This window comes from Anomalospiza imberbis, chromosome 20 (assembly GCF_031753505.1).
Source record: "Anomalospiza imberbis isolate Cuckoo-Finch-1a 21T00152 chromosome 20, ASM3175350v1, whole genome shotgun sequence".
NCBI classification, from domain to species: Eukaryota; Metazoa; Chordata; class Aves; order Passeriformes; family Viduidae; genus Anomalospiza; species Anomalospiza imberbis.
The window spans coordinates 10,755,894-10,769,492 of NC_089700.1; the positions used below are offsets into that span (position 1 = coordinate 10,755,894).

The 13,599-nt window shown below is 44.1% G+C and overlaps 1 protein-coding gene across 3 annotated transcripts in view; it reads left to right on the forward strand.

The window, feature by feature from the left end:
* Nucleotides 1–13,599, forward strand: part of NLK (nemo like kinase) — a 35,501-nt gene that overhangs the window by 19,853 nt on the left and 2,049 nt on the right. For 2 of the 3 annotated variants that reach the window (XM_068210728.1, XM_068210729.1), the window contains 9 exons: nt 1,267–1,396; nt 2,427–2,482; nt 6,676–6,782; nt 7,460–7,545; nt 8,414–8,623; nt 8,946–9,047; nt 11,523–11,609; nt 12,650–12,848; nt 13,390–13,483. In XM_068210728.1, coding sequence (XP_068066829.1) covers nt 1,267–1,396; nt 2,427–2,482; nt 6,676–6,782; nt 7,460–7,545; nt 8,414–8,623; nt 8,946–9,047; nt 11,523–11,609; nt 12,650–12,848; nt 13,390–13,483 — 1,071 coding nt within the window. Of the gene's footprint in view, nt 1–1,266; nt 1,397–2,426; nt 2,483–6,675; nt 6,783–7,459; nt 7,546–8,413; nt 8,624–8,945; nt 9,048–11,522; nt 11,610–12,649; nt 12,849–13,389; nt 13,490–13,599 lie in introns of all 3 variants that reach the window. The other variant, XM_068210731.1, reaches the window with a different exon arrangement.

The window sequence follows — 13,599 nt, forward strand, 5'->3', positions numbered from 1 at the left end:
GAGCTGTGTGAGCTGGAGCTCTGCAGTTCTCCTGCCCTTTCTCATCACTTCAGGCAAGAGGCAAAAGTCCTGGAGAAAATAGGAAATCTATCCTGGATTAAAAGACATTTTCAGATTGCTTTTAGCTGTGTTTCTCACCATAGAAATAGTGTGCTATCACCTTTCCCAAGTCCTCCCTTGCCCCTTGGTTAAAACACAAGCGTGCAGGGCTGTTAACAGGTGTCTGCCCGAGGTGTTGGGACTGACTTTGGACTGGTTGAATGGCTTTGAAATCAGATGTGGTACATGGGACTGAGGTAGATATCTGAACACTCCAGTCTAATTTTTTATTTAGATATTTAAAGCATGGACCTGAGGCATAAGAAGCTGCCTTGCATGTCTGCTGTTGAGTCACATGAGAGAGAAAAGCCAGCAGTTTTTTAAACAAATGTAGTTACCAGGGTGCATAGCTGGATGTGGGTTCTTCTGTGGGTTCAACACTGCAAGTTATTGAAGTTATTTTGGTCATCCCAGTATAAATATGCATAATCTCTATTCTGTAGTGACGTTTGAGAAACTCACCTTAAAAACTGGGATTGGGAATTGAGGCACCATAATCTCCTTGCTCTAGTTTTATGGTTCTCATTATAAAATTCTATTTTCAGAATCCAATTATTTTAAATTAAAATACTTGCCATGTGCAAAGCACCTTATAATTCCTGAGCTACTATGCTTGCATTCCATAAGTTGTGTGGGAGAAAGACCAGTATCACGCCTGTTTTACATTTGTGGAAATCTGGATGCCACGTGCTGGTGCTTCTCCAGATGTGAAGTGATTTGGTGGTAGACCAATAAATAGTCTTACACTTGCCAGTGTTCTCTCAGAACGGGATTATTAGATCTTTTACCCTCTTTGGAGAGGAAGAAGTGAGCTACATAAAATCTGATCTGGGCAACTGAGAGAGCGTCCTAATGAGGTGTTTTTGGGAGGTGAAGGAGGTGTTTATCCTGACATCCTCTGCAGGTGGTGATGTCACGATGAGCTCAGTGTGTGGCACTGCTGGGCTGGGTGTGTGCTCCGTCCGCAGAATGGGCACATCGGTGTGACACAGGCTCTGCAGGACACTGCTCAGTGCCCTCACAGTCATGCTTTTTCTCCCTAGAAATGGCTTCCCTTTGTTTTGACTCACTGAGCTGAGAACGATAAGAAACTTTAAAATACTCTTTTCTTCTTTAGAAAAACTGTCTAACAGGAGTATGTGATGTTCTTTATCTTTTATTCTGTAGGTCAGTAACAGATCCACGAGATGGAAAGAGAGTTGCACTCAAAAAGATGCCCAACGTCTTCCAGAATTTGGTCTCCTGTAAAAGGGTCTTCCGGGAGCTGAAGATGTTGTGTTTTTTTAAGCATGACAATGTAAGTAAATTCAAAGGAATCTTGAAATCTTTGAGAAAACCTAAATGTAAAATGGAGGTCTCTGTAACAGAAGTGTGTTTTGTTGCAGAATATCTAAAATGCTTTAAAAGCTCTCTGATTTTACAGTGATCAGATTTTCTGGAAACTCAGCTATTACTGTTACAAACACTATAAAAATGAAACCGTCAAGAATCTCAGGATACTCATCATTTCCCCTCCAAAGTGTTTGCAAACAGACAGTCAGTACACTTGTGCCCAGCCTTGTTTCAGGCTGCACAGGGCTGTGTCAGCTGGACACTGTTCCTCCTGGGCTGTTCTGTGCTCCATGGTGCTGTCCCCTTTGCTGGTCCTCTCCCAGGCTTGCTTTAGGTAAAGTCAGTCAGCTTAAGGTAAAACGTTTGAACACTGTTTGGGTTGACCCATGAATTTGAAGTGCATCTGAAGTTTGGGTGCTTCACCCAAATGTCATGAACCTTTCTAGGATAGTGTCCAAATGACCACACCAAGGAGTATCTTTTTCTGTGACAGGATGGGAATCCTCTGCTGCTGCTTTTTTCTACCTTTTTGCCTTTTGCTTTTCCTACCACTGAGCTGCTTATGTAGAATGGGAACAACTTTGGGGTTTGCAATTCCCTTGTGGAAGCAGTGAATCACAAAACTCTGAAAGACTAAAGGCAGAACAAAGTGTAGTATCTTCTGCTTTTACATTTCTTTGTTGGAATGACTTCTTTCAAAGATTTTATGCTCATATATATTGTAAAGAAACCACTTTTTATTGGATAGATAAATTTGTGCTTTCAAACTACTACTCAAACAGCTGGAAAAAATTTTTTGAGCTAAAAAAAAGAGAGACATTGAGTGTACAGAATATCTGACATGGTGGGTTATTAAATTTACATACCTGGTGAGACAGAACATTGGTCTGCCTGTGGGGTAGAATAAAATGAAGCCGTGTGAGAAATGTGCAGTCTGTCTTTCTGAAAGGGATTTGTTCTGGAGTAGGCCTTGACCTTGTGTGGTGTTTTCCTAGGTACTCTCTGCCCTCGACATCCTCCAGCCTCCACACATCGACTATTTTGAAGAAATGTATCCTTAATATAAAAATAGAACATCTTAATTGAGGTAGTGTGATTTTTCATTAGCTCAGGAGCTGCCAGCGTTTGGTGTAGTCTATGAAATGGAGCCACAGAAGCCTCGAGCCTGCGTGTGGACAGTTTTATTTCCAGAAGTGAGCCCGTAGCATCCCAAACTCTGAGGGGCTGTTGGGGGTGGGATGGTGCAGGACCGAGCCTTTGATTGCACAAGGGCCAGTGTGGGACTGACCAGCAGGCCCTGCTGCTGCTCACGGGGATTCCCCCAGAATATTTGTTTGAAAACTATATCCAGTAATTAATCTCCTCTCAGTTACTAGGGCTTTAGAAGACTTTGTGGTGGTTTCAGAGGCTTTGAAACGCTGAGTTATCAGAGAGGTTTCCGTGGGCTGGCAGGGCTGTGGCTTTCCTTGGTCAGCTCTGTCCTGGTGCAGAGCACGTTGCCCAGAGCTGTGTCCCACGTATGTTCTGTGTCCCTGCTGCAGAGGTACCGGCTGCCTCTGGGGAGCTCTGTTCTAGCAGGGAGTTTGAGGGAAAACTTCACAGGCGTGCCATGTTTTGGTTTGGTTTTTTTCCTTTTCTGACTTGGCTTGGGCTGTTTTCTAGTTGTGAAGTAGGGAATTTCTGCTTTCTGAAATCCTGAAAAGTGAATCCCTGAGCTGGGAGGGCTCTGACTCTTGTGGGAAGAGAAGTGCTTTGCCACTCTGGTTAGACTTGGCCAGGTTGGGTTTCGTTGCTGGTGGGTCTAAGCTGCTTTTTTGTGTGACCCACTTTACAATTAACGGGTGGGAAATTGTCATTATTTTTAGGTAACCTGAACTTTTCAAGTATGGTTTGATCTATTTATATAATACCTTGGATTGATTGGTGAAGAAAGGAGGTGTAATCAACGTGGTGATTTTAACCAAAGTATGGCACAACTTGCTGGTGGACAAACACAATATTTAGTTGAAAATATTGCTGTGCTGTACTGGGGCTTTTTCATATGAGTTTAGGTGAGGCTTTAAAATTCTGCTTTGATATTTCTTTCACATGAGAGCATATAAGTAGCCTTCAAAAACTGGATTTTGGTTATGTGCACTAGTTCAATGCCCTCATTTAAAACAAGTCGTAGGAGTTATAAATCAGATCTAGGTTAAGGATTACTCCTTCCGTGTAATTGTACAATCAAGAATATTTAAATGGGATAAGCTTATTTTTATGAGCTTAGCTACTGCCAAGTTTTGAATATAAAACCAAAATGTTAGTTTCCTTCATGGCTAACTGACTTTAAGTCATTCTGAATTGTGTTCTCTAGGGCTGTCTTCTTTTATATTTTTGTTAATTTCTTGACTTTAATATTGGCAACAAAAGACTGTTGCTCTGTGTAGTCTTCTTTGTCCTTTATTTTGAAATAATTACAGAAGTGCACTTAGGACCCTTAAATTCCTTAAAAGAATGAGTTAGTAAATGTTTTGATTTATATAGCCATTTTTAATTGCATATGTTTCTGCTTACTGTGGTGTAAGGAGAACTTACTTGAGATTGGTTTGAAGAAGATCAGGTAAAGATGTTCCGTATTTGGGGGAGTGTAGATGTCAAAACTTCTTTTGTTGGCCCACTAGTAGAGTTCCCAAAGGTATCATAGGGTTGTTCCATTTTACAGTAAGACATATTGAACAGTGATAAAAGTGTAAAGGGCTGGAGTTGGTATTGAATGATTTCCTTTGTTCTTTCCAAAGAGTTGTAGTGCCCTTTTTGGGGAAAGAAATGTAATAAATGGATGACTAAAATTATATGAATGATATTTTGCAAATGAGCTGGTAGAGTTAATTTCAATTATTCAGTGTTTCACAGGTACCAGCAAGAATTGCAGTGTATTTTTTAAAAGAGAACTAATTATAAAACCACCTTAACATTTTAATGATAAATTAAAAGATTTCTAAGGAAACCGGTGTTGAATAAAGGAATTTTAATCTAGCGGGATTTTTGTTTTAGGATGAAAATTCCTGGCAAACACTCAGATTAAGATATAATTTGAATTAATGATGAGGTTTTCAGTTGAAAATCTTTGTGGCCATTTTGAATCTTACAGGTATTGATGTTTTTGCCAATATCACCTAGTGCAAAAATGAATGATCGATAGCTCTTTTTTCCAGTTACAAAATCTTCCACAGTTGATTGAAATATTGAATTCAGCAACTGCAGACCCACGGATGTTCTCCTTTAAGAACCATCCAAAGTTTCTGTAGTAACTTTTTGGAAACTTTGCCCGTTAAAGTGGGTATCAGAAGCTGCTGAAAAGTCACCACTTTTCAGGGTGGGGTCTGGAAAAGGCTTGAACAGCAGTAAAAGCAAAGGTGTGCAGTAAATTCAGGGAGCTGAAGGAACTGTGCTCTGGGGGATGCTGGGGTAGGTCCCTCGTGTCTGTGGGGTGGAGGAGGGCAGAGAGCAGCAAGGGGAGAGGGGCTGCTCGGGCACCGAGGGTCAGTGCCAGCCCTGCTGTACCAGCAGCTCGGGCTCGCCCTGGGACAGGGCTTTCCTTCTCTGCCATCACTGGGGCCAGTTCCCCCGGGCCAGCACCCAGACCAGCTGGCAGGGACTGCCAGGGTCACTCCTGAGCCAGACAGCTGGGGGTTGAGGGATGCCGAGACCACGTAAAGCACGGTCCAAGGCACGGTGAGAGTGCCACATCGCCAAGGGCACTTCATCCCTTTCTAACGTTCATCTGTCGCTTTATAAAATCTACCAACTCAGCAGGTCCCAGCCAGCAGAGCAAGTCGAGTTCTTTTGTGCCGCGCGTTTGCTTTGATAATTACTCTGAAGCAAATTGGTACATTTGTAGATCTAATTTTATACAGCTACTTAACTAATTAGTGCTGTCAGGAGCAATTTCTCTCTGGTAGCAGCGCTGGGCAGCGGCGCGCCCCATGGCCGGGGCCCGGCGGTGGCGCTGGAAAAAGCAAACTGCAGGTACCTGTGCGCCTGAAATCCCCCGGGTCTGGGCGCGTTCTGCCCCTGCTCTCAGCCCTGGCTCAGTTATGCAGAGACCATAATCAGATGGCTGCTGCTGGGGTTAATGGCACCTCTGAGCCCTGTCAAGGGCTTGATTGAATGCGCCCCAGACCTGCAGTGGTGCAGGTGCCATTTCAGGCCCTCATTTAATTTAAGCTGCTTTAGTTGGCATGGCAACTAGTTGAGACATCTGGGAGACATTATGCTCGGGATTGAGATTTAGGAGGATTTGTGGCGTAGCAAAACAAAAATCTTATCATAATAAAGTGCAGAGTAATGCTTTTGGGTTTTTAAAAATATTTTGCGTTAAATTGAATGTTAAGATTTTTTGCAGGTATTTGTTGCAAATTTTAATAGTCTGGTATAAATATTTAAGAGGGTCTTTGCTAAAGGAAAAGAAAAATTAGAGGACTACAAATTATGGTGCTGCAGAGTTGGGTTTTTTCTTTATGAATTCTTTATGAATGTAATTTTAATATTTTTTTCCTCAAAAAGTTGGAGATATTTAATTTATAAAATGAGTTTTTGTGTGGTGTTCTGTTGGCAGATGAACCCTTGGGCCAGCAGGGATTTGGCTGGAGAGGGTTTGTAGAGCAACAGATGAAAGCAGAGCATTGACTGGGCAGAGATGAAAGAAAATGAGCTTTCAGTACCTGGCTGTATCAGTTAACAAGGGGCAAATGTGTTTTACCTCCTTCAGCCACAAACGTGATAACAGCAGCGACTTCTGTTTCAAATGTGAGTGCTAAAGGAAGCTGTTGAAGCAGTAATGTTTTTAATTAATGCCTGTGGTGCCCCCAGTATTTATTGCATGGTTTCTCTGTGTTATTGCTGTCCCACAGGCAGGACACCGGCGGGATTGTCTCTGTCCTGTGTGCAGCTTTCACCCTGTTTCACTGCTTTTGAACCCCCCGAACACGCAGACCCCTCTGGGAGCCACCTCCCCGCAGTCTCACTTGTGCTGTGCCTTTCAGTGACTTTGTACAAGTACCTCAATGCAAACTCTCATGGACTAGTCTGTTTTCTTTCACAGGCCGTTTTTTATTTTCATTCCTGTAAGGGTTTGACCTCGGAAGCAGCTTTCTTCTCTCTAAGTCAATAGTTCTGACCTGTAAGAGCTCAAGTGAGTAGGAGTTAGTGAATGTTTCAGGAGATTCTGTGCCTGTTCTGCTTTCCCTTAACACTGACCTGCAGATACGTTGTCACTGAGTTGATGCAGAGTGACCTCCATAAGATTATCGTCTCTCCTCAGCCACTCAGCTCGGATCATGTCAAAGTTTTTCTTTACCAGATTTTAAGAGGTAATTTTTCTTCCTCTAAATTTAATGAAAATTGTGTAGTAGAAACATTTTTTTTCTTAATGTTTATTCTCAAGATATTCTCGTCTTGAATAAGCTTCCTGTAGGAACTTCTTTAATTTCATATTTGAATAAATACCAAGCCATGAATACCAATACCAATACCATGAACTATTGTAGCTACAAGAGCATGGCACCCCTGCTGCCTTAAAGCATTGTCAGGGAGAGAAAAGTCATGCTTTTAGAATCAAGGAACAAAAAGGACACCTAGAATGAGCCAGATGGGTAAATATGTGTAATTGTATCCCCTTAAGGCTCTGTTACTGAAAAACAGAGCAGTAAGAGTATCTAAAAATTCCAGTGTGGGGATTAGCAGAGTATCCATGCCGTAATCAGAGAGACGATGTTTTGCATTTGATTTATTGTTTGCTGGATTTTTGTGGGGAGGGGGATTTTTTAAAAAGACTGCTGAATTCCTTTTTCTGTGTATTTTATATACTCCAGAATTTTACCCTGTCATTAAGTGACTGAGTGTGTACTAGTGGCTGGGACTGGCTCATATAAAAACTGAGGCACAGGCAAAGCCTTTGCTGATCAGGAGTTGCCAGACCTTCCAGGAAAATGCTGTCAGCCTTAAACTTCTTTTAAAAGGAAAAAAAAAATTTTCTTTAATATTTCAGGTCTGAAATATCTACATTCTGCTGGCATTTTACATCGAGACATTAAACCAGGGAACCTACTTGTGAACAGCAACTGTGTCCTTAAGGTGCTGCTTACATTTATTGAAGATGTTCGTGTGTGTATGTTGTTAATTTTTGAACAAAAAACATTCAGTGTGAACACTTTCCCTGAAAGTCCATGTAAATGGAAAAAAAATCCTACAGACCTTTTAAAAAGTAGAAATGAAGCAAACCTCTGCCTTTCCCCTTTTGTCCCTGCTTCTCCCCAGATCTCTGAAAGCAAGAGAGAGACAGTTCCTGAGTGTGGCTTGGGGGGGATGTCCTGTGCCTGGGAGGGGCAGGGGGTTCTCAGTGTCCCTGTGCTCCTGGGGGGAAGATGACACCGAATGCCCAAGGCACTTCCATTAACTTTGGGTGTCTGGGATTTTGGAGGACTGAGGTGTGTCCTACAGCTGTGCCAAACACAAAAATTCAGTGTTGTTTACAGGGTTTTGCTAAGAATTCTAATTGGCAAAGTTTGGTCTCTTTTCTTAACCCTTCTGGTTCAAGATATTTTTAACAATTCTCCAAGCCCAGATGAGTAAAGCTGAATCTTTAATATTTTGAGACATGTCATGAGCATATGAAGTTTGTTTGAGTTGAAATACTCTGTACACAGAAGTTGGGTTTTTTGTAGTGCAAAGCATTTTAGTCTTTCAGATTATAAATATTGTAATGCCAATTTAAAATTTCCTGTGTTTTCAAATCAAATTGTAGGAAGTTTAAATGGCTGTGGAGCAAAGCAACATAATTTCCTCCTATCCCCTCTCCCCTGGCTTACGCGGTTACAGCAGATTATCTGATGTATTTAAATGCTGGTTGGGGATCCCCTGCCTCCTTCCCAGAAGGTTACCTATTTGAAATGCAGAAGGTGTTTTGGTTGTTTTAATTTTTTTATTTACCTTCTCAATTTAGATTTGTGATTTTGGATTGGCCAGGGTGGAAGAGTTAGACGAATCCCGGCACATGACTCAGGAAGTTGTCACTCAGTATTACCGCGCTCCGGAGATCCTGATGGGCAGCCGGCACTACAGCAATGCCATCGACATCTGGTCTGTTGGCTGCATCTTTGCAGAGTTGCTTGGGAGAAGGATATTGTTCCAGGCACAGAGTCCCATCCAGCAGGTATCCACCCTCCCCTCTCCCTGCCAGCGTCCTGCTGCCCCTGCTCCTGGAGGCAGTCATGCACCTCGGGGGAGACAGGCAGGGGCTGGAGCGTGTCTGGAGAACTGAGGGAGAGCTGGGGAAGGGGCTCAGCCTGGAGGAGAGGAGGCTCAGGGGGGACCTTGTGGCTCTGCACGAGTCCTGATGGGAGGGACAGCCGGGGGTTGGGCTCTGCTCCCAGGGGGCAGGGACAGGATGTGGATTGTTGTAGCTGGGGAATGTGCTGCTCCGGTGGGAGCATCCCCGGCTGATGTCTGAGCTGTGTCCTGTGTGCTCTGTGCAGCTGGATCTGATCACAGACCTGCTGGGCACGCCGTCGCTGGAGGCGATGAGGACGGCTTGTGAAGGCGCCAAGGCACACATACTCAGGGGTCCTCATAAACAGGTACTGCCAGGGCTGGCTGCAGCCCCCCAGCCCCACCAGGCAGGGCTTCCTCTGGGCAGGGCCAGGCTTTCCCATCCTCACTGAATCCCCATGGCCTGTTGGTTAAAAATGCCCCGCTTGGATGTTTGCTCTCAGAGCTGAGTGTGCTGGGAACGGGGAGTTGAGCACCGGGGGTTCTGGTGCTTGGGATGGGGGTTGATGTGTGCCCAGTCCACCTGCTCTGGAGACAAGGGGGCTTTTCACCAGTCAGGGGCATTTCTGGCTTCTGCCTTGGGGGATTGTTGGACTTGATGACCCAGGTGACAGTCTCCCTTTCTGAGGCAGCAGTGTTTTGATACCTACTTTGAATGAAGATGTTAAATTTAAGTGTTAGTACTGGCAAGAGACATAAATTAAAATTGACAGTATATTTCAGAAAGCCTTGGAGGGCTGCTGCACTGCCAGGATCAGGAGTGTTCGAGGTGGAATTCACCCACTGCCCAGAGCCCAGGGCAGAACCTCCAGCTCCCCAAGCCCAGAGGGTCCCTGCACACCTGAGCTCAGACCTGAACTGCTCAGGAAGGCCCGACAAGAGGCTGAAAGCTGAGATACAGCATTCAACACAACTGGAGTAAAAAGTTAGCTTTGACAAAGACACCAAACCAAAGGAAAAATGCAGGATGGAGTCATTGTGCTGACTGGGCAATAAAAAGGGCAAATGCAATGTAGTGTTAACAGATACAAAGAAATGCTCGTGCAGGCATCTCTAGTTCAGCTAGATAAGGCTCTGTGGCCCTCCAGTAGGATAACTTTTATGATTGCTAATGAAATTAACAAAATTATTGGCCTGTACTTGCTCCAGTAGTTAAGTTTGCATCATTATTTTCTGCATGTTGAAGTAATTTCTCACGTCTGCTCGCTACAATAGTAGTTACCATAGAAATGAGCATTGCATGTATATTCTGCTTTATTATTGACATGTGGGAGTTCTGCCTCCCTGGCACTTTGGATCCACTACATAAAGTTGTCGCTGTTCCATTTCATTACAAGATTTTTTAATTTGAGCATTAATAACAGGAGGGTTTCCTTCAGATTTTCTCCACCAGTTTTAAGTCCAGTATATTTTTCTGCTATCATGTGCTAGAAGAGTTGTGACTCCTGAACCCAGTGTCTTGTGACCCACAGGATGGTGGGAATCCTAAAAAGCAAGTGAGGTGAAATGGTATAAAAACTTTCCACTACAGATTTAGTGTCCTGTAGCCACAAAGTTGTAAGAAATATGCTCTAAGAGTTATTTGTGCGTGTGTTGGGGAAAACAGTGTTCATTCTCTCTGGAGTGCCATGGGAGTTGGTGTGCTCATTGCACCTTGGAGACAGGGGATATAGAGCATCCAGGTGATTAATGATATTTTTGTTTTCAACTTGAAGCACACTTCATGTTTGGGTGCAAATTCCTGGCTTTTCATATTCTGAAATGGAGCTTTTGCTGGTTGTAAATGGTTAAATGTTACTGGTTTCCTAATTAGACTAATAGGGAGAGAAGCCCAAGTTAGAAACAGGCGATTGCTTTGTCACACCAACTATTTTTACTCGCCGTAGGTGAGCGCAGTGGGAGAGAGGGGTGAGGCATTTTGCTGCTCTGTGTAAAAATAGATTAATGCGAGAAGTTTCTGATTAAAACCCCCTCTACCCCACTGTGTGCTGGCAAAATGGGTATTTACATACTCTGTAGACTTTGTCAGTTTGGGATTTAAAAGTTCAAGTGAATCGTGTCCCTGGCAGCCCCAGGGTGAGCGAGCTGTCCCTGTCCCTGCCCCTGCTGACCTCCTTCCCAGAGGAAAACGTGTAGAGTCCATCCCCTGCCTGTTGTGATCCCTCTGCTGTGGGAGAGCGAGCCAGGAGGAGGAGAGTTACCAAACACTGCAGCTTTATATTCCATAGGCTGCCCTGAGAAACCAAGGCTGGGAAGTGCTCAGCGCTCTGTGCAGCACTTCAGGGTTAACTTCGACTGAAGTCACTGTGGAGGTGTAATTCTTACTTATACTGGGAAATTACAGCAGCCCTGACATCCAGTACAGTCCTTCTGTCACTGTCAGTCAGCTGTGGATTGCCTGGGCAAGGAAAATCAAAGTGATCCATGATTTGGGAGGGATTGAGATTAAAAAATGAACTGCTGGAAATGATGGAGTTAATCAAACCCTGGAGCAGCTACTGCTGGGAGTGGTGTCTGTAGAGAAAAATACATAAAGAAAAGCAGGTTTTTCTAGGGATTACATCTGAACTAGGGGGAACGGTGATCAATTGGGCCTTTATTACAGTTGCTGGGTTTTGTAATGGTGATTATTGTCATGCTGGGAAGTGTTAGGTGCCACTTGTCCCCTTTAACAAGGAGTTTGTCCTTGCTGACTGTGGAACAGCGCGTGCGGGAGCAGGGTTTTCCTGCTGATGGATCTGACAGGACACTCTGTGCTTCTCTTCCTCCCATTCCCCCTACAGCCATCCCTTCCTGTCCTATATACACTCTCCAGTCAAGCTACACATGAAGCAGTTCATCTCCTTTGCAGGATGCTGGTCTTTGATCCAGTAAGTAGGACTGAAAATCACCTCTAATACTTCGGGTTTGAACAGTTTTTGTTGTCTGGTGCTCAAATGAGTGTTCTAAGTCAAGGACTGCTTTAGCTGGTTTCCTTCTGCATGGCATTGCAGTACTTTTGGTCCATGAAAAAAGTAAAAATATTGTATAATTGGCCGATCAGTTCCCCCTGGAATGGGGGTTTCACATTTCTAACAAGTGGTCCTGGGAAGGAAGCTCTGGCAGTGGGAAGGATGAGGCTGTGCATGACTCACGCTCTTTTCCGAGCTGGGTGTAGGTAGCAGAACATCAGCTACTTTGATGCAGTTCTAATTAGGGACACGGGGGTGTTCCTGGTCTTGCAACACACAAAAAATTCCTCCTGCATCCCCAGTCACAGAACAGGATCATTTTTCCACTGAGCATCTGTTTTTCTAATAAAAATGTGCTGCTGTGGATTTTGGATTTTGTTTCTTGGGACATTGTAGAGAATTGTCACAAGAAAATATGATATTGGAATTGATAATTTTAATTATTTCATTCCCACAGAAACCCCCCCCCCCCCCCCCCCAATATTGAAAATGTAAAACAGAGCGACTGCAGTGCAAAGGAGGAGGCTGGGGGTTGATGAATCGTTTAGAAGCACTGCCTTTGGAGTGTATTTTTTTTAAACCTTAAGATTGCTTTGCTGAACAGACCCGTGGAAATGTTAAACCATAAGTTCCACATTAAAAATAAAAATTCCTTTCTGACTCCCTCAACACTTAGAATGCTGTTTTTCCCAGCTTGTTCTGATTTATTGCAGGAGTCACAATTGTAAGGTTATCTGGAGAAAAAAGCCGTGTAAAGGCATGTTCCTAAAGCTGTGTGATCAGTGGTGGCTGCGGGAGGTCGGTGCCACCCAGGCTGGTTTGTGAGCCTCAGCTCCCCTCTAGTGGCAGCTGCTTTCACACCAGTATGGGTTTATGAAACGCTGAGGATGCATGGAGCAGTGCCAAGAGCTCTGAGCATACCCTCACTGCTGCTCTCTCCCCTTTCCATGTGTTCCCAGTCCAAAAGGATATCTGCTAAGGATGCCTTAGCTCACCCCTACCTGGACGAGGGCCGGTTGCGGTACCACACCTGTATGTGCAAATGTTGTTTCTCCACGTCGACTGGCAGAGTTTATACCAGTGATTTTGAGCCCATCACTAATCCCAAATTCGATGACACTTTTGAGAAGAACCTCAGTTCTGTTCGGCAGGTTAAAGGTGAGCAGGAGTTAACCTTGCACGTGCGGTTGTCCCCCTGCTCCACCCTGCAGCAGGGGAACGTGGGATGGAGTTGGGATTTGTGCTCTGGATCCACACAGTGACCCCAGTGCTGGTTTCTGTTAGGTATTTTTCCATAGTAGACACTGGAAAGAATTTCTTTTCACCAAAAGAACAGAATTGTAAGTGTTCTGAGATAAGGCAATGGCACAAGCATGAGCTGAGCTGCAGAAGTCTGTGGGTTTCAAACCTCACCAGTGCCCATCCCTGGTGCCCTGTTCCTCCTCCTTTTGCTGAAGGATGGCGCTGGGGAAGGGGATGTACTGTGTGGCCTTTGGGGCTGTGAGGTGTGACCTCCACAGCTGTCCTGCAGCCTGGAGCTGAAGCTGAGCAGTCAGATTTAGGGAAGCTGGAGCTCTTTTATCCTCACTAAAATGTACTCTCTGTAAGGGAAGTTCTGTTTCCCTCCAGTTGACATTGCGTTTTATTGAAGCCAGAAGTGTTAATGCTGTGTTGTTTTGTATTTTTCTCCTGTGTACAGAAATAATTCATCAGTTCATTTTGGAACAGCAGAAAGGAAACAGAGTGCCTCTCTGCATCAACCCTCAGTCTGCTGCTTTTAAGAGCTTTATTAGGTAACTGTATGTAATCACATCTGATATTAATTCCCATTTATTAGAAGTACAGAATTCAGACATCCTGAATGTTTTAGGTTTTCAGTTCCCGAGAGGAGGAAGGGCCCATAGATAAA